Here is a 26640-nt window from a genome sequence, read left to right as displayed (position 1 = left end):
GGTGGCAAAAAAAATCCAGCATATTTGGGGCATAAATTCATATATTATGTTTCATATGTTATGCGTGGCCCATGGTGATGTCAGGGGCTGCACGTGAGACCCCCTATATCAAGAAAGTTGACTGCTGCTGCTTCACATAGGAATAACCAAAGAAATAAGAAATAACCAAGCAAAGTTACATAGGTTGGTGTCTAGGAAGGCGAACTTTAGATGTTGCTAAAAGCAGACCAATTTTTATTTTTTTCCCCATTTTAAGCAATTCTTTGGTAAGAACAAAAAAATTTAGAAATTCAGATTTCGATACACATGGAAAATATTTTAATTCTGTGTTGAACTCTGTGACCACAAACTTCTATGGCAAATAAGAAGAGCATAAATGAAGGTGGTCTTGTGGGGAGTCTATCTGGTATCCAGTCCTGCTGATCACACCCCAATGCTTGCCATACGCCCCTGTGCCCAGTCCTCAGAATTCCATATGGCCCCTTCAGAAATGCTTGTGTAGTAATTATTTAAAAGCTGCAACTTGAATTGTCATCTGTCTAGTCACAGGTCATCAATGATATTGCCCTGCCGGGAAAAACAAAGTTCTGATGAAATGTGAGTTAAAAGGATAAAAATGTCACTACGCAGCTAATTTAGTGCATGGCTATTTTAGCACTTAAATCAATGGCGGAACAAAAACAGCAACGAGATGGCTAACATGTGAGAAGACTCAGGGGAGCCGACATTCACAGCACAGGAAAAAAACAGAAAGGATAACGCTTCTCTTTTTTTCACTTCTAGACTGGAATTGTTTTATCATGAGGTTGAAATAAGAACTATCTGTGCTGCTCTTAGGAATCAGTCAGCTGTTATTTTTATTTTTCTGTGCAGGAATAGTTAAAGAAATAAACCTGTTTAGTTGCTGACTGCAATACATTGGTGCTTTTATCAGACACTGTTTAAAAAAAAATCATAGTTGAATGTAGGTCTATTGGCTTTCAGAACCTTACCGCATTTACTGGGCATCCTCTACCATTCACCCCCCGCTAGATTTGCAGGGGTTAGCTGCACCAAGATGGAAATCGAATTTCCGATTGCGTGTACGCGCTGTCACTTGTAAACACAGAAGTATTCTTTGTTTACAAGGGACAGATTTGCTCTCAGTGGCTCCCGGAGCTAAAAGATCCCTGCACACACTCGTGGTGTGGCATGGCGAGGACAGGACTCCAGAATCTGAGATAGAGAATGATCTCCCTGTAAGGCAAGGCAGATCCGCCTACACAGGAAGGGGTCAGGTAGGAGAGAGAAATACTAGAGTCGGGTCAGGTAGGAGAGAGAAATGTGATAAAACTTTGGGGGGGGGGGGGGGGTGTTGGGTTGCACACTGTGCATAGCGTACCCATGAACTCTGCACTCTGTACGTAACATACTCCTGAACCCTGCACTCTGTACATAGTTCACCCCTAAATCCTACACCCCTGAACCCTGCACGCTGTGCATAATGCACTCCTAAACTCTGTATGTAGCGCACACTTGAACTCTGCACTCTGTACATAATGCACCTCTGAACTGTGCACTCGGTACATAATGCACTCCTGAGCCCTGCACTCTGTCCATTTGACTGACAAAGCTCCAGCGTTTCTCTGTATAGAGATGAGAATCTTTGAGAACAACCATCTCTGCAGCACTCCACCAATCAGGCCTGCATGGTAGAGTGGCCAGACAAAGCCACTCCTCAGTAAAAGGCACATGACAGCCTGCATGAAGATTGCTAAAAGGCACCCAGGACTCTCAGACCATGAGAAACAAAATGCTCTGGTTTGGTGAAACAAAGATTGAACTCTTTGGCCTGAATGGCAAGAGTCATGTCTGGAGGAAACCAGGCATGGCTCATCACCTGGCTAATACCATACCTACAATGAAGCATGGTGGTGGCAGCATCATGCTGTGGGGATGTTTTACAGTGGCAGGAACTGGGAGACTAGTCAAGATCGAGGGAAAGATGAATGCAGCAATGTACAGAGACATCCTTGATGAAAAGCTGCTCCAGAGCGCTCTGGACCTCAGACCGGGGAGAAAGTTCATCTTCCAACAGGACAACACCCCTAAGCACACAGCCAAGATAACAAAGAAGTGGCTATGGGACAACTCTGTGAATGTTATTAAGTGGCCCAGCCAGAGCCCAGACTTGAACCCGATTGAACATCTCTGGAGAAATCTGAAAATGGCAGTGCACCGACGCTCCCCATCCAACCTGATGGAGCTTGAGTGGTCCTGCAAGCCGGCCACCACTGGACTGCTATACACACACAGGCAAAGAGGGAGAAATTGCCTGCCAGCATCTCTCACACACACACATTTGCCAACTCTTCTTTTCCTCCTGTCTTTCTATTGGCAGAGAGAGAGAAACAATTGTACAACTGCAGCAGTGGGGGACTATGGGGCATGAAGTCATATCACCAAGCAATCTCACTGATTCTTAAAGAGGCAGGAATACAAAACCCAGGCTGCACTGCAAAGAATCAAGAGAATTGTGGGGGAGACTTTAAAGTACAGGGCGGATCAGGCCCAAGCCTCTCTGGCTTCCTGGATCTGATGGATGGGCACCATCTTGCCGCTGTGAGAGGGGGAGCGCAGCCTACCACGCTACAAGCTGCCTATAACTCCAGCTCTGGAGGGTCCAGACGCCGTCCGCTTCCTAAAGGATGACCTGCAGCAGAGCTCAATATTGTGGAACCGGTTGGTTCACTGAATCAGCAGATGAATTTCCCCCTCTGGCTCTGCTCTTCTACCACAAGGAGAGTCATTCGATCATCCCCACCCGCTGGAAACTGCTGAACGCTGTCAGGATTGGTGAGGGGGCCCTTTGCCCACATATTACTATTGTTTTTCACATATGTCACACTTTGAACACTGTGCACAGACAACTTGTACCTGAATCACACAGAGGAATACAATAAGACAGAACCAACTATTTTACCTGGTTAAGAAATTCTTGTGTATGAGCTACAACTTGCCGGTGAAGATAGCGAGGCCTTGCACTTTGGACACTGCCGTTTAGTTGTTCTTAAAGGGGACACGTTACTAATATCCAAATTATTCTGACCCTCAGTATAATTAGAGATACTATAGGCTGGCCTGGGGTTCCCCTTTAGTAATAATAATCTACAACGATTATTAGCTTGTTAAGGATTTGTTTATTACTGTTTAACACTGTAAACACTGGTGTTTAATTATCTGTCGTTGCTAATTGCCATTTAACTGCTTAATAGAAATAGTTTCAACCAAGTCTTGGCTACTTATAAAGGACTTTTATGGTTGAACTAAATGGACTTGTGTCTTTTTTCAGCCTGACTAACTAACAAACTATGTAACTATGTAACTTGGCTGACTAATGTAATCTTAAAGCGGAGTTCCAGTCATAAAAAAAAAATTACAATATTCAGCAGCATTAATTACAAATAACAACCTTTGGAATATATATATATATATATATATATATATATATATATATGTATATATATATATATTTTTTTTTTTTTTACTCAGCTTTTCAGGTCTGTTGCTAGGGGGTCCCTCCTAATCTGTCTCTTCCTCACCAGGGCACCTGACGTAATTTTCCCAGATGTCACTGGGCAGCGCTGAGGGCTTTGTTGCCATCCCAACGGGGGCAGGCACTTCCGACGATGCCGCCCATTGTGATGACAACGTCAGAAGTGTACGGTGCTGCGCCGTATATACGGCGCATGCAAGAGAACGCATGGTGCATGCTGGTCACTCAGCTGCATCAGACCCTGGAATATAGTGCATGTGGGCTTCTCATGCCCACAAGCACTATGGAAACTGCTAGTAAACAGGAATATAAGATCTATTCCTATATGAAAACGGAAATCGAGCACCGATTAATCTCACAGGCGTGAGTGCACTAAATAAGCCTTAGAAAAAAAAATATGCATCCTAAAAAAATAATGTTTAAACTGTGGGAACTTCGCTTTAAGTCTCCTCTCTTGAAACCTGAGAGAGCTGAACCTCGTTTGAACTGTGTCTGTGTGTGCTAGTAGGAGCTGATATGCTTCTTGGGGTTGAAGGGCAGAGTAACTCACTGAACAGACTTAAGCAGCTCCTACGGGGGTAGCACTACACGTATATTTCAAACAAACATCTTTCACGTTATTGTCGTTATTGGGTATTATTTGTAGAATTTTGAGGAATACAATGAATTTTATCCATTTTGGAATAAAGCTGTAACATAACAAAATGTGGAAAAAGTGAAGCCCTGTGAATACTTTCCAGATGCTCTGTAGATCAGACCAAAATGAGGGATAAATGAGGAGGACAGAGGGACTTTGTTCCAAATCAAGGACGGCTCCTCGAAATCAGGGACAGTTGTGAGTTATGTTGTAGTGGTTTCTTGTACAGAGCTGTGATTAACCGTACTTGCAGAGCATGACATCATGCTTTAAGGCCTACCCAAGGCTCATTTTCTCCATCAAGTTAAGCTGTCAATATGTGTTCTACGTGTACTAATCCCTTGAGTAATTGGAGACAGACCAGGCTAAAAGTAGATATCCGAAGTATAGGATTTCCTCTTGCCGACCACATACCGCATATGTGCAGCAGCAAGGAGGGTAGGCTTTAATGCCCACATTCTGTAGCATCCATGGCAGCCGAGCTTTCTGTGCTTAGAGCGAGCTCCCAGAACAGGGACTGAGCTGTTTACACATGCCACCCCTCCAAAAAAGCGAGCTGCAGGCCTCATGCACACTGGATTTTTTTCCTCCCTTGGATGCTTTTGTATCAGGCAGGAAAAAAAGCAGCTTAAAAAAAAGCGCACCTAAAGTCGCGTTTTGCACACGTGATTAGTTACATAATCCATAATGTCATCCGCCCGCTCCACTCATTGTGGCCCACAACTGGATACTAAGTCACTTAAGTGGCCCTCGCTCTTTAAAAGGTTGGGCACCCCTGGTCTAAGGTCTTAGAGAGCCTACATAGTCACGATTAACCGGTTTTATTTGCCATAAAATCAAAGGCCCCCAGGCGCAACTACACCAGCTCAGGGACAATTACCGTATATACTCGAGTATAGGCCGACCCGAGTATAAGCCGAGGCCCCCAATTTACCCCCAAAAAACTGGGAAACCTATTGACTCGTGTATAAGCCGAGGGTGAGATATGCCTGTCCATCCCTGTGTGTGTCCGTCCATCCCTCTGTGTCCGTCCATCCCTGTGTGTCCGTCCATCCCTGTGTGTGTGTCCATCCATCCATCCCTGTGTGTGTGTCCATCCATCCATCCCTGTGTGTGTGTCCATCCATCCATCCCTGTGTGTGTGTGCGTCCATCCATCCATCCATCCCTGTGTGTGTGTGTGTGTGTGTGTGTGTCCATCCATCCATCCATCCCTGTGTGTGTGTGTGTGTCCATCCATCCATCCATCCCTGTGTGTGTGTGTGTGTCCATCCATCCATCCATCCGTGTGTGTGTGTGTGTGTGTGTGTGTGTGTGTGTGTGTGTGTGTGTGTGTGTGTGTGTCCGTGCAGCCTTGTGTGTCCAGCCTACCTGTGTCCCGAGCCTCCGTCCGGTCCCGTCCCGAGCCTCCGTGTCGTCCCGTCCCGAGCCTCCGTGTCGTCCCGCCCCTAGCCTCCGTGTCGTCCCGTCCCGAGCCTCCGTGTCGTCCCATGCCAGGATCGCCGCTCTTCGTCGGCGCCCTGGCGGCCATTCCCCTGTTCAAAAGCCGCGCCTCCGCCTCCGCCTGTGATAGGCGGAACACTCAATTTCCCAGCAGTCAGTGTTCCGCCTATCACGGACATCGGCTCATCCGAGGATGAGCCGATGTCCGTGATAGGCGGAACACTGACTGCTGGGAAATTGAGTGTTCCGCCTATCACAGGCGGAGGCGGAGGCGCGGCTTTTGAAAGGTAGAATGGCCGCTGTCTGTCTGCTCGACACGCTGTTCGGGCAGTCAGACAGCGGTGACTCGAGTATAAGCCGAGGGGGGCACTTTCAGCCTCAAAAAAGAGGCTGAAAATCTCGGCTTATACTCGAGTATATACGGTAGCCACTTATGTACTACCATATACAACCTAACCCTGATGTTACCACTGTATTGCTAGGAAGGGACACCCATACCTCAGATGGGCCCAATCCACAGTTTTCCACTGATATTTAACCAGCACAAACTTCAAATACCCAATAGACCCCCTGCCTGCTGCTTTGACAAGAAAATAAAAGGACCAAGAAATTGAATGGCAAGCTAACATAAAACCCGAAAACCCACTACAAATAGCCCAACACCTTGAGAAAGTAGGAGGCTCCCTAACCAAAACAAACAAGGGAGGGAGGGTGGGAGAAAACTGTCTGATGCTGTGATAAGCTCTGACTGAGCTTTGACATGATCCCCCTGTTAGCAGAGTACTGAAATCATGCTGGAAGTTTGTTGTATGCAGTAATACGGCTTAAAGCAGAGTTCCGACCAAAAGAAAATTAAAAGTCAGCAGCTACAAATACTGCAGCTGATGACTTTTAATAATCTGACACCTACCTCTCCCAGTGTCCAGCTATACGGGGGAACGAAGCCCCGCTCATCTCCCCCTCCTCTCTGCGGTGCCAGCATTGTCACTGTGGGCGGGTGGCTGGGGCTTCACAGCCGGGCATGCACTGCGCATGCATGAGCCACGCTGTGACTGTAATTGTGCCCCATCATTGGTATCATTGAGCCCCAGTGTTGGTGTCATTGGGAGGAATCATGCTCCATTCTTAATATTATTTGGAGGAATTTTGTCCCATTGTTAGTGTCATTGGGAGGAATTTTGCCCCATTGTTGCTATCAGTGGTAGGAATGCTGCCCCATCATTGGTGTCATTGGGAGGAATTGTGTCCCATCGTTGGTTTAATTGGGAGAAATTGTGTCCCATTGCTGGTGTCATTGGGAGGAATTGTGCCCCATTGTTGGTATCATTGGGAGGAATAGTGCCCATCATTGAGAGGAATTGTGCCCTATCATTGGTGACATTGCACCCCATTGTTCGTATCATTGGGAGGAACTGTGCCCCATAATTGGTGTCATTTAGAGGAATTGTGTCCCATCGCTGATGTCATTGGGAGGAATTGTGCCCGATTGTTGGTATCCTTGGGAGGAACAGTGGCCATCATTGAGAGGAATTGTGCCACAAACTTTTAGAGTAGAGGTCTCCAAACTTTCTAAAGAAAGAGCCAGATTTCTGTTCTTCAGACTTTTGGGGGCTAGACTGTGGTCTTTAGGAGTAGAAAGCATCAGTTGGAGTAAACAAGTCCTCATCTTTGGTGTCAGCGAGAGGAAACGTGCCCCGTCATTTGTGTCATTAAGTGGAATTGTGCCCCATCATTGGTATTATTGAGCCCCAGTGTTAGTGTCATTGGGAGGAATCGTGCTCCATTGTTAATATTATTTGGAGGATTTTTGTCCCATTGTTAATGTCATTGGGAGGAATTTTGCCCCATTGTTGGTATCAGTGGTAGGAATACTGCCCCATCATTGGTGTCATTGGGAGGAATTGTATCCCATCATTGGTTTAATTGGGAGGAATTGTGTCCCATTGCTGGTGTCATTGGGAGGAATTGTGCCCCATTGTTGGTATCATTGGGAGGAATAGTGCCCATCATTGAGAGGAATTGTGCCCTATCATTGGTGACATTGCACCTCATTGTTCGTATCATTGAGAGTAACTGTGCCCCATCATTGGTGTAATTTAGAGGAATTGTGTCCCATCGCTGATGTCATTGGGAGGAATTGTGCCCCATTGTTGGTATCTTTGGGAGGAATAGTGCTCATCGTTGAGAGGAATTGTGCCCTATCACTAGTGACATTGTACCCCATTGTTGGTATCATTGGGAGGAACTGTGCCCCATCGTTGCTGTCATTGGGAGGAATTGTGCCCTATCACTGGTGTCATTGGGAGGAATTGGGACCCTTCATTGCTGACAATGAAGGAAATCGTGCCCCAATTGTCAGATAAAAGCAAGAAAAAGGCTGTATCTGGCCCCCGGGCCACAGTTTGGAGACCACTGTTTTAGAGGCTTACACAGCCATTTTAGATTCCTGTTTTAATTACTGTTGCTTTCCTATACCTGAGGAGCCACACGTTATATACAGGCTGCCGTACAAGTCTGTACATGTCTGTGCATTTACCCATGCATGGGCGTCCATTTTTTCTGAGCACTAAACTTTCACATATGGAAGATATGTTGTAAGACAGGCTATACAAAGCATGTGCTGATTTTTGGGCATTAGAAAGCATCAGGAAATTACGCCAGGCATGTGTAAGCTCTATGTGCATGAACCCTTCTAGTTATTATTCTAGGTATTGTTATTGAACACAGTCTGATTTACACACAGAACACCTATAAATCTCTCCATAAACTATATAATCATAAAATCTATAAACCAAAAACAGGTTCAGATGTTATTAAAAAATTGCATCTAAAAAATGACTTCAGGATGAACTTTAACTTCAAGTTTCCACTAAAAATACACCATCATTTTCTTTTAACCTGGACCACACCCCCCCCCCCCCCCCTCCATATATTTATTCATATCTAAGACAATAATGAAATCAATACCATCCACAGGTACATAATGATAGTAGTTCCTTCTCTCCAGGTCTCAATGGAATCATTTGTTTCTCAACTCAATAGTATAGCATCACTGTAGCTGTACTCCTTCCTATTTTGCTCTGTCACCAGCGATGGCCTAAAAGGATCTAATTGAAGTTAATCAGGCATGGGGTGATGTTCACATGCAGCCACTTAACCAGGGTCTGATTCCAGAGAAGTGAATCAATTCTGAAGTAATTAATGTGACTCTTCTGTAGAGGTGGCTGCTGCATCACTGCCGTCTACTGATGAATTCTGAGGGTTTCCCTCATCACATTCATTCAACAGTTATCTGAGCTGGTAGAGCTTCTCCATGTCAGCTCATTGAGGTCTTGCAGGAGGTCAGATATGTACCGGTTGAGCAGTATGAGCAGGTCGCTGATTCATGTTTTTTTTCTTTTGCCGCAAGTTGCCTACATCTGTCTGTTTTGTAAAATGCATCATGGTAGATTTAAATGCAGTGTACATGTATCCAACTTTATTTTTGGTAGATTCAAGGACTTATGTTAGGGTCCCTTTGAAGGCAAACTAACCACTACTCTGCCATATCATGGTTTCAATGGAGGAGGTTAGTGTCGCGCTTTACAATGGCTTCATGTAAGCACTTTGTTAAACATTTTCTAAGCTTCTTATTGTGTCACCCCAAAAGCATTCCTGCAGGGTTCAGAATGTGTCTATTGTAGCAGAGCCATTGACAAAGAAAACCTTTGACGTGGTTGTACAAAGCAAAACATTAAGAGGTATATTGTAGCTTTATATAGCCTGCTGCCTTCCCAGCGCACTGCTTCAGCCCCTCTCCCCATAAGATCCTGTGTAAATACTGACTATATGAAAGTCAGTATTTGCATATTGCTAGGCATGTGCCCCACACCATATCACATGTTTAGGTCTGTGGTTTCTCTTTTGACCCATTTGATTGTAGTGAGACACAGATGCTAGAAAATGAAAACTACAACACGGGGGCACAGCTATCTGACCCTTCAGGAAGTGTCAAATGCCAAAGCAACTACTGGAAGTTGCAAAACTGGAACAGAGGAAAGGTACAGGATGTGGGCCACTGGAGAGGTTGGTATATCGGTTTGGCACTGGGTGTTGCAAATCATCTTTTTTATTTTTTTAAAGACTGATAGGGTCTCCCTAATATCTCCCTTATACAAAATAGTTATGAGAGAAATATAGAGGCTACCTCTACAAAGGTCTATTCCCCAAATGATAGTTGCCTGCCTGACTTCTGTAATTTATGTCAGCAACCTTAGATCAAGCATTGAGGACAGAACTAAATCACAACCTAACTGTATATTTGTTCAAGTAAAGCACTAGAAAGTACTTTGGAAACCATTGGAAAACCTGACAACCAAGGAGCTAGTATTTCCCAAAAGAATAGCATGCTGTCATATTTCCTCACTATAGGACTCTTACAGGGGCGGACTGACCATTTGGCCACTCGGGCACTGCCCGAGGGCCCCATGCCACTAAGGGGCCCCATCAGGGTTGCCAGCCTCAATAAAACCAGGGACAGTATGTGTATTTTGTGTGTGTATACTGTGTATGTATATTTTGTGTCTGTGTGTGTATACTGTATGTGTGTGTATACTTTGTGGCCCCATAATCTATTGCCTGTGGTCCCCATAATCTCCTATTGCCTGGGGGCCCCATAATCTCCTATTACCTGGGAGCCCCATAATCTCCTATTGCCCGGGGGCCCCATAATCTCCTATTGCCCGGGGGCCCCATGAGTTTTCAGTCCACCTCTGGACTCTTATTAACCACTCGAGCACCAGCCTTTATTACTATGACATTGTTCAGTTTTCATAACTATGATAGTTTAACTGACAATTCTGGGTCATCAACAGTGTGCCCAAATTAATTTTATTACATTTTCTGAGACAGATGGAGCTTTCTTTTGGTAGTATTTTATAGCCATTATTTTATTTTTTGTTTTTATTATATAATTTAAAAAAAAAAAGATTTTCTGATAAAATAAAAAAGAATAGTACAGTAAGGGCCGGTTCACACAGGGGGCGATGCGAGGCGACACCGACTTGCTTCGCCGCGACCTGCCGCGACCTCAGCGGCGACTTGCAAATGACTTCTGTATAGAAGTCAATGCAAGTCGCCCCGAGGTCGCCCAAAAGTAGTACAGGAACCTTTTTTCTGAGTCGGAGCGACTCGAGTCGCTCCTCTCAGAACGGTTCCATTGTACAGAACGGGGGCGACTTGTCAGGTCACGGCACGGCAAGTCGTGTCGCCTCGTGTCGCCCCCTGTGTGAACCGGCCCTAACAGAACGGCTGCTTTTCAGAAAGTAGACACCCCAAGGAAACATTCTGGTATTTAGGGGCTATAACATGGGGCTTGTGAATGGTGCACTTTAATACTGCTAATACATGTCATAAACAGAGGGAAGAGGAGGGGAAAGGATTAATGTACATGTTAGATACAGTGGGAGGATGGAAATGAAGGGGTTAATGTGTAGATGTGCAGGATAAGGAATGCAAAGGGTTAATATACAGGTTTACATTGAAACACAATGGGGGTGGTATGTGTAGAAGAGGAGGGGAGAAAAAAAATAAAAAAATCTGTGAAATTGAATGATTTAGCAGCTTCTTATTCCCACTGATGAGAGGAAAGGGATGGATCACCAATGCAAACAGCAGCATGGCTGACTGTCACAGCAATCACATGGTACCAAGCTCTTCAGATTGGATTGGTACACAGCGTTTAGCAAGTAAAATACCTGAGCTGCTTTTTCCATCTGTGTTTATGAATGGCGCTGGGGAAATAACCTTCCACCAATCTTCCGAATTATAAAGTATGTTGGTAAAAAAAAAAAAAAAGAACATAATGAAAAGTACAAGGGATTTTTAAGGTGCTTATTTATTCATCCTCAGGAAAAATTCACAAAAATCGTAAATAAAATTCATATTTTATTGTTAAAAGGAAACATGAAAAAAAGGGGGTGGGAGAGAAGGGGGAAATATGTGACCCCAAAGATGGGAAACAGCATATCCCTGCCAACTGCCAAAAAAGGGGGACTTTAAATGCGCCAAACCAATGGGAGGACAAATAGAAAAAAGCTAAACTTCGTAAAAAATAATTTTTATTCTTCAATCCCTAAACATAGTACCATATTAAAATAAAGTCACCAGGATATGGTAGTTAAATCAAGCTGGTAACATGTTTGAGACAAAACACTGTACAAGTAAGCGTTTTGAACCACCCCGTTTCGCAAAGAATTGCTTATTCAGGGTTAATGCTTGATGATGACCAGCTAAAATATGTAAAGAATGCTCACTACCCCAAAATAATACATCAAATACATGCACGGTAATATATATTCTCTACCACATATAGATGAAATATGATCCAGGAAGAAAAAAAAATAGTGCATTATATTTCATTGCACTACTTATATGTAGTAGAGAAGATCTATTACTGTGCATGTATTTGATGTATTATTTAGGCAGGGAACATTCTTTATATATTTCAGCTGGTCATGATCAAGCGTGAACCCTGAAGAAGCAATTTTTTGCGAAACACGTCGGATTCATGCGCTTACTTGTACAGTGTCTCAAACATGTTACCAGCTCGATTTAACAAGCATATCCTGTTAATTTGTTTTTAATATGGTACTATATTTATAAAGAATTTAAGAACAAAAAATATTTTTTATGAAGTTTAGTTTTTTTCTATTTGTCCTCTCCCTTTTTGGCAGTTAGTGGGGATCTGTTTTTCCCCCTCATCTGGGTCACATCTTTTTCCCTTCTCTCTAAGGCTCTGCTTGCACATACATTATTTTACATTGTGTTAAAAAGGATAGGAAATATCCTGTGATGGGAGTCACTTTGGGTGGGGGGCTCATGGAACCCAACTTACTTTTGAGAGGTTGGGAAACAGCTCAACAGGCCCCTCGTATGTCTAAGTAACCGTGCGTCTGTTAGGGGCACAGAGTAACTAAAAAAAGAATCAACAGCTACTACTAGATGGACACTGAGAATGTGGTTTGGAATACTTCAAATGGGACAGTAATACTTATCAACAATATCCCCCAAGAAATATATAAAGTATATTCCTGGTTTGTTTGATTCTGAACTATACATGTTTATTGAAAGAACTGGTCACATTGATCTCTTCAATGTAGGTGCCGGACAGTCTGTTGCTGAGGTCTCCTGCTATAGCCTGTTGCCTACTAGGCTGAGAAGGGGGGTATGACTGTTTGTTTGTATTGTTAATTGTGCTAATTATAACACCCTTTGTCTATCATTGTAAATCCTTGTGGGATGTGTTTACACTTGTAATAAGGTGTCCGTTGTATTCACTGTTGTAGGGGCCAAATAGTCTAGTCACCTAGGCTGGTTTAAATGACTAGTTAATTATGTTTCTGGTTACAGTTTTATTGTTAGGGTAATATGATAAGGAGGGGGATGTCCTCCAGTGGTATATATTTAGTGTGAGTTTGTTCAAATAACCATTCCATGTTCCTACAAGCTAGTGTTGGCTAGTGGTGTACGATTGGCTATAATATCTGATCTTTGATGTTCAGACTGGAGGAGGCTGTATACTGGCGGAAGCACTCAAGCAGAGTGTGGGAAGTGATTCCGTTACATATATCAATAGTAAAAACCAATTAAAGTGTCTATAAATATCACCCTATGCACCCTCCTCATATTGGAACAAAATACATACAAACATTAAGAAGTAAAAAACCATGACCATTGATAAATATACATAGTCAGAATGAGGTAAAGGTGCTGTGTGCCAACGCGTTTCACTATCTAAGCTTCTTTGGGGGCTCAAAGGGTGCCAATAGATGCTAATAAATAGCTAATAAATAGCCTTGTTATCCCTTGTTCAGGGAAAGAGCCAGGCTTTGATGAAGACATGGGAAGGGCAGTCCCAATGGAAGGAGGAAACAGACCAAGCGAGGAGCATCCACGGGTCCCAGCAGCGCACAGGGAGGCAACAACGGGGAGCAGATTAACCCACGGATCACCACAACAAATTTTTAATAAATGGTGTACAAGTCAAGAAAGTGACATCCATCATATAATAAACAGGCATCACCTGAACAGCCCAAAAATATGGTCACGCATGTCCTCCCCCTAGCCACAGATGCCTTCGTCTTATTTATGTGGAAGACAATGTTGTCTTTTTTAATGGTGGTGGAGGGAAGTGTATTCTTTATTTATCAACATTATTCAATAAAGTATTTATTATTTAGTTAATTCTGCAGTAATTAATGTGTTGGTTAATACCCTGGGGGCTAAATTATCTTGGTTTCTAGATCAGCACTTTTCTCTTTATTTGTGATGCTTAGTTTATTGTTTTTAATATGAGGAGGGTGCATAGGGTGCTGGTTATAGACGCTTTCATTCTGTCATAAGTTTTTACTATTGGGATTTTTCCCTTTTACCTATGTTTGAAATAAAATTCTGAACTTTATCTAAAATCTGTGTGGATTTTTTTCCTAAAGATGAATATATAAGCACCTCCCTTATAAATCCCTTACGCTTTTCATTATGTGCTTTGACTTATTCTATTTGGGGATGTGGTGCTAATGGATTCGGTTACACCAATTGTTGCATTATCATGTTGGTAAAAACAGTTAATCTCCTTCTTCATCATGCATACTCTGTAAAACTTTAGTGGGCTGTGCTCAGGGGGCTACATGCAGCCCCAGGCCCATACTGTGTGGCCCCCAGGCCCCCTGTAGACTATAGTCTGTGTTTCTTTCGCCTAGGCACTTATTTGGTCTAGTGAAGGAGAAATAATCCTTTGATTAGGTTCACTGTCTCCTTACAACGTCACTAAAAGAAAAAAAAAAACACAAAAATTACGTATTTGCTTCACCGTCGTATTTTAACATCTTTTACCAGGGCTGGGAGAAAAGGGGTGGGCAGGAGGGGCAGCTGCCCTGTGCACTGTGGTATAATGTGTGTGGGAGGCACCTTGAGATGACTGGGGGGAGGGAATTTGTATTGGGAGTGGGAAAATGGGGGTGGGGGGGTGGCAGGGGGTAAGAATTGTTCGGAAATTTGGAGAGAAATGCTAGGAGTGGTGATTTGGGGGGAGAGGGAGGGGAATGGGTGATGAGGATTTGTACTTGAAGGGGGATTTGGAGGGTTTGTGCTAGAAAAGGTATATAGTGAGGGGGAGGGGTAGGATTTGTGCTAAGATAATTTTTTTGTGGGGGGGGGGGGGGTTATGCTAGGAGGAGGAGATTTGGAGTGGGGGGAGGATTGTGCTTTGGAGGGGAACTTTGAGGGGTGGAGGACTTGTGCTAGGAGAGAGAAGTTTACTTTTGAGGGGGGTTTGTGCTGGGGGGATATGGGGAGAGAGAGATTTTGAGCTAGGGGGCAGACGGGGGAACAAATATTTGTGCCCAGAGGGGAGATTTCAGCAGGAGGGAGGATTTGTACTGGGGGGGGAGGGGGGATTTATGCTTAGGAGTATGTAGATTAGTGCTTAATTTTTTTTGGGGGGGGGGGGGGTTTGCTGATGCATAATCATACATCTTTGTGGGGGGGGGGGGGTAGGGGTTGAAGCCCAATTTGGCCTGTTCGCCCGGGGATCTAAATGACCTTGTCCCTGCACTTTGGATGATCTTTCATCCTGTATTTTAAGCATTTAGTTTGCATTTAGTCCCCATATATACCATTTTTAAATAGATCCTGAAAACCACATCTATATGGATTTCCTCGATGTCTTTGTCCACATTTTATCCTGCCTTCCCAATTTCTCCCTTTATAGCCACCTCAGAAGCACTGTGATCGGAGACTACAGGTGTAAATGATGAGCCAGAGTGAAAGCACACATCCTGAGCATCCCTTTAGATCCCTCTGTGCCATGTTCCTCCCTGCTAACCACTGGATGGTGCAGACTTTTTGCGGTGATCAGTTGCTTGGTTACTGTTCCAGAAGCAGGTCTGATAGAATGGAATCAAGCAACTGATCGCATATTGTTGCATAGCTAGAGCATACCTCCCAACAGTCCCAGATTGTGTGGGACTGTCCCGCATTTTGACCCTACTGTTGATGTCCCATGTAGAGGGGCTGATTTCATATGAAAATCACAGTGGGGTGAATGACCAGATTGCAAGATGTGCATATGAATGAGCTTTATCACTTTATTCATATGCAAATACCCCTGCAGCTCATTCGTATGGCAATATGTGGGAAGCTCCTCCTTGGCTCTAGCCAAGGTAAGGACTTCTTAATGCTTGCATCGCTCCATTCCATTTCAACTCTGTGCTGGAGTGGCAGGGGGGTTTGTACCAAAGACATGCAGGTAGGTTAATTGGCGTCTGTCCAAAATTGGCCCTAGTATATGAATGGGGACCTTGGATTGTGGGTAGGGACCAATGTGAGTGTGTAAAGTACAGGGATAGGGACAATTGTAGACACTCAGGTTGAACTAGATGGACTGGTGTCTTTATTCAACCTTACTAACTATGAAACTATGAAACTATGTACTGGAAGGAGGAGGTCCGTACTAGGGGGCGCTTTGTAGTGGTGGGGTATTCGGTACTGATGGGGAGGTGAGAGGGGTCTGTGTTGGTGGGGAGGGAGAGGGGCTGTACTGAAAAGGGGTTGGTGGGGGGTGTGAATGACCAGACTTCAAGATATGCATATTAATGAGCTTCATCATTTCATTCATATGCAAATCCCCCTGCAGCTCATTCATATGGCAATCTGCGGTAAGCTCCTCCTCGTCTCCAGCCAAGGTAAGGACTTCTTACTGCCTGCATCTCTCCATTAGATTCCAACTCTGTGTTGGGGGGGAGTGATTGGGTCTGTACTGGAGGGGGCCTTTCTAGTGATTGGGTATTCTGTACTGACGGGGGGTAGGGGAAGGGGTGCTGGTGGGGAGGGAGGGGGGCGTACCAAAAATGGGCTGCCAGGGGGGTATGTTCTGTGGGGGTACTTTGCATACTTTGGCTGATAGGTGTCCCTCATTCAAATCTCAAAAAGTTGGGAGATATGTTAATTGAACAAACTGAAGTTAGAATCTGATTGGCTACCATGCACAGCTTCACAGGATTTTGCATTGCCCATTTATAGTAAATCAACCCCCTAATATCAAGAGAGTTGACCACCACTGCTATAAACTACAGTTTTTGGTGCACTGCTGCCTCTGACCACTAGAGGGAGGCAATTCTCAAGAAAAGCCACATGTTAGTAAATGTATCCCAATACATTTTACACTGGTCAGTCTGGACTGTCTATCCTTGTACCTTCCTTTGCACATCAACCCCATAGAGTAAAAAATAAAATGGCAGTCTTCCTCTGAAAGACTTCTCAGCCATCTAAAAGGAGGAAAGTAACTAGTACATTTCATCTGACTGCTGAAACATCTGCAACTGGTGAAAAATCGAACTATACAGGCCTCATTTGCATGCGCAAAGCAAAGTCATATTGGAAGAGACAGTACATGATCTAAGAGAGTTAAATTCAGCCTGCAGAATCCTGAAGGCTTCTGTGTGCGGAATTCTGAATTGCGCCTGTGTGCGCTCAAGTGTTGTGTAGCAATGTGTATGTGTGGGGCTTTTCTCCAATAACCTCTCTGATTAGAGTGTCAGGCGAGGGAAGCAGTGGGCCAGAGACATTAAATAATTCACAACCTCGCTGTTTGCTATGCAAGTGGACATGGTTGAAATGTAGATGTGGCTCCGTCATGGAAAGAGAGTTTATTGCTAGTCAGGATGTATTTTCTTTGGAACAAAAATTCCTGATCTACCTGCAACTTTTACTTAAATCTTTTGTTTAGCATTATAACGTCATACTAATAATTGTTCTGCTATATTTTTCTTGTACATTATGTGAAAGTAAACTTTTGTGAAAGAAAAATTACAGAAAACAAATCTGTTACCAGAAAACCTACTCATAGTGTGCCCTGACATAGCCTAGCTGGCCAAGGACATCTCAATCTGATTGTGCAATCTAATATCTATGAAGAGTCTTCTGTTTCAAAATGCCATTTTATACAATGACATACTGCCTTATACCTAGTATGTCCGGACAGCATGGTCACCTGCTGACTTGGCACCATCCACAGGCAGCTTAACTCTTCAATAAGATTGAGACGTTAAAATCAAAATAATTTTACTCCTGCTAACTGCACTACAGAGTATATTTTTTTTCAGTCTTTTGGCTTATAAGAAGACAGTGACTGTCCTAAAGCTAACACTGACTGTGGGAACATAGAAGAAACTATGAGGTTCTAGCTAGAACTGAATTAACTAGCACCACACAGGAGGGCAGGACAGGAGGAGATACCATTATAACATAATAAACAAGTTGAAGTGGCCAAAAACTGCCACTAGATGTCAGCATATTACAGAAAAATAGTAACCTGAAAAAAAAAATGCATGTACCGTATATACTCGAGTATAGGCCGACCCGAATATAAGCCGAGGCCCCCAATTTACCCCCAAAAAACTGGAAAACTTATTGACTCGTGTATAAGCCGAGGGTGAGATATGGCTGTCCATCCCTGTGTGTCCGTCCATCCCTGTGTGTGTGTCGGTCCATCCCTGTGTGTGTGTCCGTCCATCCATCCATCCCTGTGTGTGTGTCCATCCATCCATCCCTGTGTGTGTGTCCATCCATCCATCCATCCATCCATCCCTGTGTGTGTGTCCATCCATCCATCCATCCCTGTGTGTGTGTCCATCCATCCATCCATCCCTGTGTGTGTGTGTCCGTGCAGCCTTGTGTGTGTGTCCATCCATCCATCCATCCATCCCTGTGTGTGTGTCCATCCATCCATCCATCCCTGTGTGTGTGTCCATCCATCCATCCATCCCTGTGTGTGTGTGTCCGTGCAGCCTTGTGTGTGTGTCCAGCCTACCTGTGTCCCGAGCCTGTGTCCCGAGCCTCCGTCCCGAGCCTCCGTCCCGAGCCTCCGTCCCGAGCCGCCGTCCCGAGCCGCCGTCCCGAGCCTCCGTCCCGAGCCGCCGTCCCGAGCCGCCGTCCCGAGCCGCCGTCCCGAGCCTCCTCCGTCCTTCCAGGATCGCCGCTCTTCTCGGCGGCCATTCTAAAATTCAAAAGCCGCGCCTCCGCCTTCGCCTGTGATAGGCGGAACACTGAATTTCCCAGCAGCCTGTGTTCCGCCTATCACGGACATCGTCTCATCCTCGTCCGTAGTACGAGGATGAGCGGATGTCCGTGATAGGCGGAACACTGACTGCTGGGAAATTCAGTGTTCCGCCTATCACAGGCGGAGGCGGAGGCGGAGGCGCGGCTTTTGAATTTTAGAATGTCCGCTGTCTGTCTGCTCGATACGCTGATCGAGCAGTCAGACAGCGGTGACTCGAGTATAAGCCGAGGGGGCACTTTCAGCCTCAAAAAAGAGGCTGAAAATCTCGGCTTATACTCGAGTAAGTGGAGCAGAGGCCAATATAAAGCGGATCTTCCAGTACATTGCAGTCTGCATATAATGTCTGAGCCTTCTCCCGCTTTTTAAAATCTCATAATGCTAGTGCAACAAACAGGGCCAGGATAAGGGGTGGCAGGCCTTGGCACTGTGGTTTCATGTGAGGTGAGGGGAGAGGATTTGTGTTGGGAAGGGAAATTTGGGGGTTAGCAGGGAGTAAGAATTGTTCTAGGAGGGGAAATTGAAGGGGGGGTGCTAGGAATGGTGATGGGAGAGGGGATGGGTTAGGGGGATTTGGGAAGTTTGGGTTAGAAGAGGTGATATGGCAGAGGAGGGAAGAATATTGTGCTAGGAGGGGAATTTTTTTTTTTTGGGGGGGGGGAGGGGTTTGTGCTAAGAGGGAAAATTGGAGGGGGGGTTGTGCTGGAACCCCCCTGATTTGGAGTGAGGATTTGGAGTGGGGGGTGAGAGGATGTGTACTTGGAGAGGCTTGGAGAGGAAATTTGAGGGGTTTGAAGGGTAGAGATGATTTGTGTTAGAGGGGGTGATTTGTTTTTGGGGGGGGGGGGCATTTGTGCTGGGGGGATTTAGGGGATGGGGGGGCAAAGATTTGTGCTGGGAGGGGGGATTTCAACAGGGGAGCAGATTGGTTATTGTTCAATGTTTGCTGACACATATTGCTTTTACATCTTTGGGTGGGGGTTTCACAGCTTGGAATGTTGGCCCTGGTCTCTAGATGACCTTGTCCCGGCCCTGGCTGCAAAATGCATGTGTATAAGTAGTCAGGTTTATATTTCCTTTACCTCCATGCTCCTCATCCCTGGGTGGGATATTGCCATCCTTCCAGGAAGATTCTTGGGGAATGCAGAGAAGGTAAAATCTTGCAAGAAGACCCCAATCCACTGCGAAAGTGGCTTCTTGTGAGAAATTGGCTACCCTGTGTTCCCCAAAATCTAGTCAGAAGAAGTTTATTGTCATCCTCGTCTATGCATCACAGGCCTAGGACAGGGATAAGGTAATCTTTGTTCTTTACAGGTACATTTTAGAACTACTAACATTAGGAGATTGTGAAAGCAAAAGGTGACCCTGACTATAAGTGGATCCTCAATATTTTGCCACTCTTCAACAAATATCATATGTGCAACTACCCATAATAAATTCACCATATATAAAAAAATATACAACAAATCACACATAACATGTGTTAACACCCCAGTGACAGCCGTTATTACAACAACTATAATATAAAAGCCCTTGTGATCCAAACTACTCCAATTTGAAAGTTCCTTTTTAACGTGATGTGATTGCTACACACAAAACGATGACAGATCTTTTGTGTAGAAAAATATAACCACAACCTTCCACGTGATCCTTCACCACAGCCTTGATAATCCATACCCTATAAGTGATTGTAATATGATTCAGCTTACCGGATTTTATTGACCACTTCATTGAAAAAGTTAGTCAATAATCGCCTCTGCAGGGTTGTACCTGCTCACATGCTTTTAACCTGTAGATAGTTTCAACCTACCTCCTCACAGACAGGTACGGTAAGTGCGGTATATAGAAAACAGATAGAGAGCCTCCATAGCGTAATTCAATTTTATTAAAACATTTTAAATAATACACAGCCAAATGGCTCCTTACTTGTTGAGTGATCAGGCACGCCCCCTGAAGAAGTTATACTAACGAAACGTACGTCGGAGGCAGTGCAAGGTCATGCAGGACATCCGGTTCTCCTGGCTAACGGCACGAGCGTGTGGAACGCACAACATCTGCAGTGGATAATGTGGACACTCTCTGTATTGCAGCTCACCCTAGAATAACGGCAGCAGCCCCAGTGCCGGGGGAAAAGGCATTTTTACAAGTAAGGAGCCATTTGGCTGAGTATTATTTAAAAAATTTTAATAAAATTGAATTACGCTATGGAGGCTCTCTATCTGTTTTCTATATACCACACTTACCGTACCTGTCTGCAAGGAGGTAGGTTGAAAACATCTACAGGTTAAAAGCATGTGAGCAGGTACAACCCTGCAGAGGCGATTATTGGTGGGCAATAAAATCCGGTAAGCTGAATCATATTGCAATCACTTATTGGGTGTGGATTATCAAGGCTGTGGTGAAGGATCATGTGGAAGGTTGTGGTTATATTTTTTTACACAAAAGATCTGTCATCGTTTTGTGTGTGGCAATCACATCACGGCTGTCACTGGGGTGTTATCACATGTTATGTGTGATTTGTTGTATATTTTTTATATATGGTGAATTTATTATGGGTAGTTGCACATATGATATTTGTTGAAAAGTGGCAAAATATAGATTTTTAATGAGAGGGGAATTAATCACATTGATAATAATTTTTGCTAACTAGCGCCCCCTACATGTTATCTAAATCATAACTGAGGAGCATATTATTCTGTTTTTCAGGGGAGCAGCATCAGAATACAAATTTTTAGGGAAATAGATTTTATTTTGTGGTGCAGAGTTTTTTGCAATTTTTCATATAACTGGATCCTGCATTTTACTGCAAGGTCCATTTAATCCATTCCAATCTAGATAGACCCTTTCATTATGCCTCTGCACCCTTTTAAAGTGCCCATTCAGTCATGAAAATCCTAATAGAGGATTGTTATGTGTTTGGCCAGATTCATTCTAATGGCCTTTAACATAAATGGTCTACCAGAATCCAGGGCAAAAAATTGCAAATGCTGATGATGTATTTTCTGGTCTTTTACTGAACAAACTTTATGATTTTATTCTCTGTTCTATGCAGATGTAAATGTAACTTGCATTCAAACGCGTGTAACTTCCGAGAAGGGGCCCTACAATGTGAGTGTGAACATAACACCACCGGACAGGACTGCGGCAGGTGCAAGAAGAGTTTTCGCAACCGTTCCTGGCGTTCTGGCTCTTACACCCCAATACCTCATGGATCTCCCAATGCTTGTAAGTAATATTATTCAAATTCAATTTTTTATTTTGTGCTTGTCTCCTACTCCTTGGAAAACCAGATTTCCCCAGCTGACTAATATTTACTTTGTCTCCTACTTTTACACCCAGATTTGGAGATGTTGTAATTTTAATACCAGGCAATTAATGGAGAAGCTTGGTTTAGGAACTTGCTGTTTAGGGGATATTGGATACTGTAAATGCAAATAAACAAATGACACGCAGTTCAGGTCCCTGGTGGAAGGTTTTAGGTCTCTAAAAATTATAATGTGTCATGTAGCCATTTGAAATACAGTAGAAAGAGAACCGAAGCTGGTCATACAAAGGAAAGCCAACACCCCTTCACTACATTTATGTTAAAAACCCAGATGTGGCCATATATTCCATCCTTGACTTTTAATATTTGGCTAGGTATTTGTTGATCTTATACATGGAAAGTGACCTTTTGTTGAGCTAGGTTTCTAAACCTGTCTGTTTTAGGCAATGCTCTAATATCTACAAACTAGCAGGTGCCAAGTAACCATTTATGTAGGACAGTGATCAAGATCATATGGAAAACCTCCTTGCTTTTTATTTTTATTTTTATTTTTTTGAATCAAGTAATTTTTATTTTTTTATTTTTTTAGAACAAAGAGTTAATTTTTTTTTTCATTTTGTATACAACACACTAACAAAGAAAAAAAGAAAAGAAATACAATAAAACTAGTAAGAGTAAGGCAGGCCATACATGATTCAACCCATCAAGCCAGCGGGTTGAACAAAAAAATGGACTGACTCCCCCATCCACACATTTGATGTGGATGAGGGAATCACTCCCACCAAGCTATTGTATTCTGCCAGCAGGGAGCCTTCCACTCTGGCAGAATACAATGATCAGTGTTGCTGGCTATAGCTGGCCGCACTGATCACTTGGGACAAACTCGACAGGTTGATTGTACACAAGTTGACTGACAATTTTTCTTGTGTACAACCAGCTAGCCCATATGTGTATCAAAACATGTCTGGTCCCTGCTGAACCAGCTGGATTTCGATTCATGTATGGCCGGGCGAAGTACACGAGATGTAGCAAAGTTATTCAACAGACTGTAAAAACTATTCACATAATAACTCAATGAGTGACAGGTAGATCAGATAACATACCAAATGCCAGTTGGGTCTGTATAAAGCCAGGGGAAATAGGGATAAACAGGCATTAACACATTAATCTGAGCAGGACAGCTGAGCTGGAGCTTAACTAAGAGTGGTCCACCAAGATAAGGGGGTTAAAAAGGTAAAATTTGTCCTTAAAATAATAAACACATCCTACTTACCTGCTCTTTGCAATGGTTTTGCACAGAGAAGCCTCAATCCTCCTCTTCTTGGATCCCCCTCCAGCGTTTTGAACTCCTCCCCCTTGCCGAGTGCCCCTCCCCCCGAGCACAGAGATTACTCGGAAACAAGCACGCACAACTGCCCCCAGAGCAAATCACTTGCCGAGTGCCCCTCCCCCCGAGCACAGAGATTACTCGGGAACAAGCACACACTGTCCCCAGAGCAAATCACTTGGGAGACACAGAGCGTGGCTCAGTCCCGCCCCACTCCCTCCTCACTAGCTGTGATTGACAGCAGCAGGAGCCAAAGGCTCAAGCTGCTGTGTCTTAGAGCTGATGAGAAGAGAGAGACTGGGCTGGATTGGGATCAGGCTCAGGTAAGTATCGGGGGGGGGGGGGGGCTGCAAGGAAAGCTGCATACTGAAGGTTTTTACCTTCTTGGAATTTTTGTGGGCACCCCCTGTGCTTTTTTCCCATTTCACTACGTGATTAATTGAGGTACAGAAGAGATCCATTTCTGTGCTATCAATATCACTTTGTAAGCGTTAGTTGTATAGATTGGGGAACTAGGTCCTAGGAAAGAATGTCTAGTATAGAAAACGTTATTAATCTCTGTTGGGAAAGTTCCAGTGCTAATGAACCAGTGGAGGTAAAAAGATGATTAAACTGATACTTGAACACCAGCTCTGCCACTGTGTTCACTGTCCAGATATCTCCAAATAGTGAGAATGCTTATTCATGCAAACAATGACCAATTTAGTTACTGGTTCTAGCCTCCAGTTCCTCATTGGTGTTTTTTTTTTTTTTTAGATAGAAGTTTATTAAAGGTATAGAGAGTTACAAATATGCATCAAGCCTATCAAAGAATCAAACAAACAGGGCTAGAGGCCCTCATCGTAAAATACAATAAAATGGAGAAACAGACCATAAGACAACAATTTGTTGGAGTGACATAAGTAAAAAGAAAAACAAAAATATGCTCAAGATGTCATCATTAAAATAGAGGGTAATTTTCCTTCGGTGTTTATCAAGCATTGTAAAGCAAAAGTGCAATCATAAGAAAGCTCTAGGAAAACAAACACAATTACTTAGTGGTGGTTAGTGAGGTTGCCTGCCATAATGATGAGCCAACAATGAGATGCAAGAAGGGGAAAGCCAGAGCCATTAACCAGTGAGAAACACTTAATAGTTCCAAGATTCCATGGGGCTGGACAGAAAAAAAAAACCTGGTAACCTGCACATTAGTTCTGTTCCTTTTCCCCAACATCTTCAAATACTGTTTGTTATACAGTGACCACTTTTGTCCAACTTTAGTGGTTAGGGAGGCTTGCCCTCACACTGAGCCAATAGTGTAGCACAGGAAAGGGAATATCAGAGACAACAACCACAGAAGCCACCTTCATGAGAGATCCTGGGGCATCGTGTTGTCCGGGGCCCACTTGTTGAGTCTGGTACCTCAGTCCCTGTCTGGAGCCTAACGCCCCGGGGGATCAGGGTATGGTCCTTCTTTTGGAGGACATCAGGCACCCGTCTGCACTTTTTAGTGTTTCACTCTTTATGTGTGTGCACTTTTTTTATGCACCGGGTGGAAGTTTTTTGGGTGTGTTTGCACGCCATGGGCTTTTTCAAAAAAGAAAAAAGACCTAGTGTACAGTCATCCAATATAAGAAGTACTGATTTCTTTTTTATTTCTTTTTTACCTACAGGGATGCTTTAAGGCACCTTACATTCTCCCGCACTCACTTAGAGGCTGATAAATGAACAAGCTTAAGATGTTGTGTCAAGCAGAGGAAAATTACAGAAAGATTATCTTGTTAAACATTCACTAGATGCACAAAATACAATCACTTCAGAGATGATGTCCTCTTGGAGTTTTCCAAAGAGACCTCTGTTTTTTCCCCCTCTCTCTCCTTCCTCTCATTCTTGCTTTAAACATCTGTACTTTAAATTGATCAAAGCTAAAACTGAAGCATTCAGAGGACTGTGACTGGAGTGTCACCGATACTGTGGAGAGAAGGAGGATTTCAAAGGGAACAAGCTTGTCAGATTGAGCCGGTCGTCTGTATCCCTTCAAAGGACCTGACAAAGACACGCAGGGCTTAGACTGAGATCCTTGTTCTCTGTATTTTTGAAAACTCTCCATCCTCTGTCTTGCCCCTTCCCCGGGTGAGATTTAAAGGACTAGTAAGCTGTAGACAAAAGGTTACTTTATTTGAAATAGTTCCTTATAACATTTACTAATACTGTATGTTATAGGTGGAATTACTCATACTAGCAAAAGAGACTTGATAGCTGACATTTATGTAACTTTGCTGCACAGATTATTATTTCTTACATTATAGTGCTTTACAGAGTGTATAGCAACATATCTATCAGTCCTCACAGTGGAGAACTAAACTGGGGGACCGGGGGGATTCGCCCCCAGGTCAGTTCTAATAAGTATCCGGGAGTGGAGGTATTTCACTATTCAGACCTTGATCAGAGTGGGCGACTTTTACTGGGCATTATATAGCTACCTTCAGCCATTGCTTCCCAATGCGTTATATATATATAATAAATAAACTGTCCTATAGGAACATAGGTGCTCCAGGTGTGTTAAAATGTCCCATAGGAACGTAGGTGCTCCAGGTGTGTTAAAATGTCCTATAGGAACATAGGTGCGTCAGGTGTGTTAAAGTGTCCTATAGAAACATAGGTGCTCCAGGTGTGTTAAAATGCCCTATAGGAACGTAGGTGCTCCAGGTGTGTTAAAATGTCCTATAGGAACGTAGGTGCTCCAGGTGTGTTAAAATGTCCTATAGGAACATAGGTGCTCCAGCTGTGTTAAAATGTCCTATAGGAACGTAGGTGCTCCAGGTGTGTTAAAATGTCCTATAGGAACGTATATGTGCTCCATGTAGGTTAAAATGTCCTATAGGAACGTAGGTGCTCCAGGTGTGTTAAAATGCCCTATAGGAACGTATATGTGCTCCATGTAGGTTAAAATGTCCTATAGGAACGTAGGTGCTCCAGGTGTGTTAAAATGCCCTATAGGAACGTAGGTGCTCCAGGTGCGTTAAAATGTCCTATAGGAACATAGGTGCTCCAGGTCTGTTACAATGTCATATAGGAATGTAGGTGTTCCAGGTGTGTTAAAATGTCCTATAGGAACGTAGGTGCTCCAGCTGTGTTAAAATGTCCTATAGGATTGTAGGTGCTCCAGGTGTGTTCAAATACTCTATAGGATCGTAGGTGCTACAGGTATGTAAAATACCCTTTAGGAACGTAGGTGCTCCAGGTGTGTTAAAATGTCCTGTAGGAACATAGGTGATGCAGGTGTGTAAAATGTCCTATAGGAATATAGGTTATCCAGGTGTGTAAAATGTGCTATAGGAACGTAACGTGTTCATCTTGCC

At 43.7% G+C, this 26640-nt stretch overlaps 1 protein-coding gene across 6 annotated transcripts in view; it reads left to right on the top strand.

Moving 5' to 3' along the window:
• NTNG2 (netrin G2) overlaps nt 1-26640 on the top strand; it is a 193713-nt gene that overhangs the window by 95525 nt on the left and 71548 nt on the right. For all 6 annotated transcript variants that reach the window (XM_077477795.1, XM_077477811.1, XM_077477803.1 and 3 more), the window contains exon 4: nt 21760-21932. In XM_077477795.1, the coding sequence (XP_077333921.1) occupies nt 21760-21932 (173 nt within the window). The remainder of the gene's footprint in view (nt 1-21759; nt 21933-26640) is intronic.

This window comes from Lithobates pipiens, unplaced genomic scaffold, assembly GCF_037356315.1.
Source record: "Lithobates pipiens isolate NorthernLeopardFrog02 unplaced genomic scaffold, aLitPip1_a1.2 Scaffold_1, whole genome shotgun sequence".
Lineage (NCBI taxonomy): Eukaryota > Metazoa > Chordata > Amphibia > Anura > Ranidae > Lithobates > Lithobates pipiens.
This window is presented reverse-complemented; position numbering and strand designations above follow the sequence as displayed.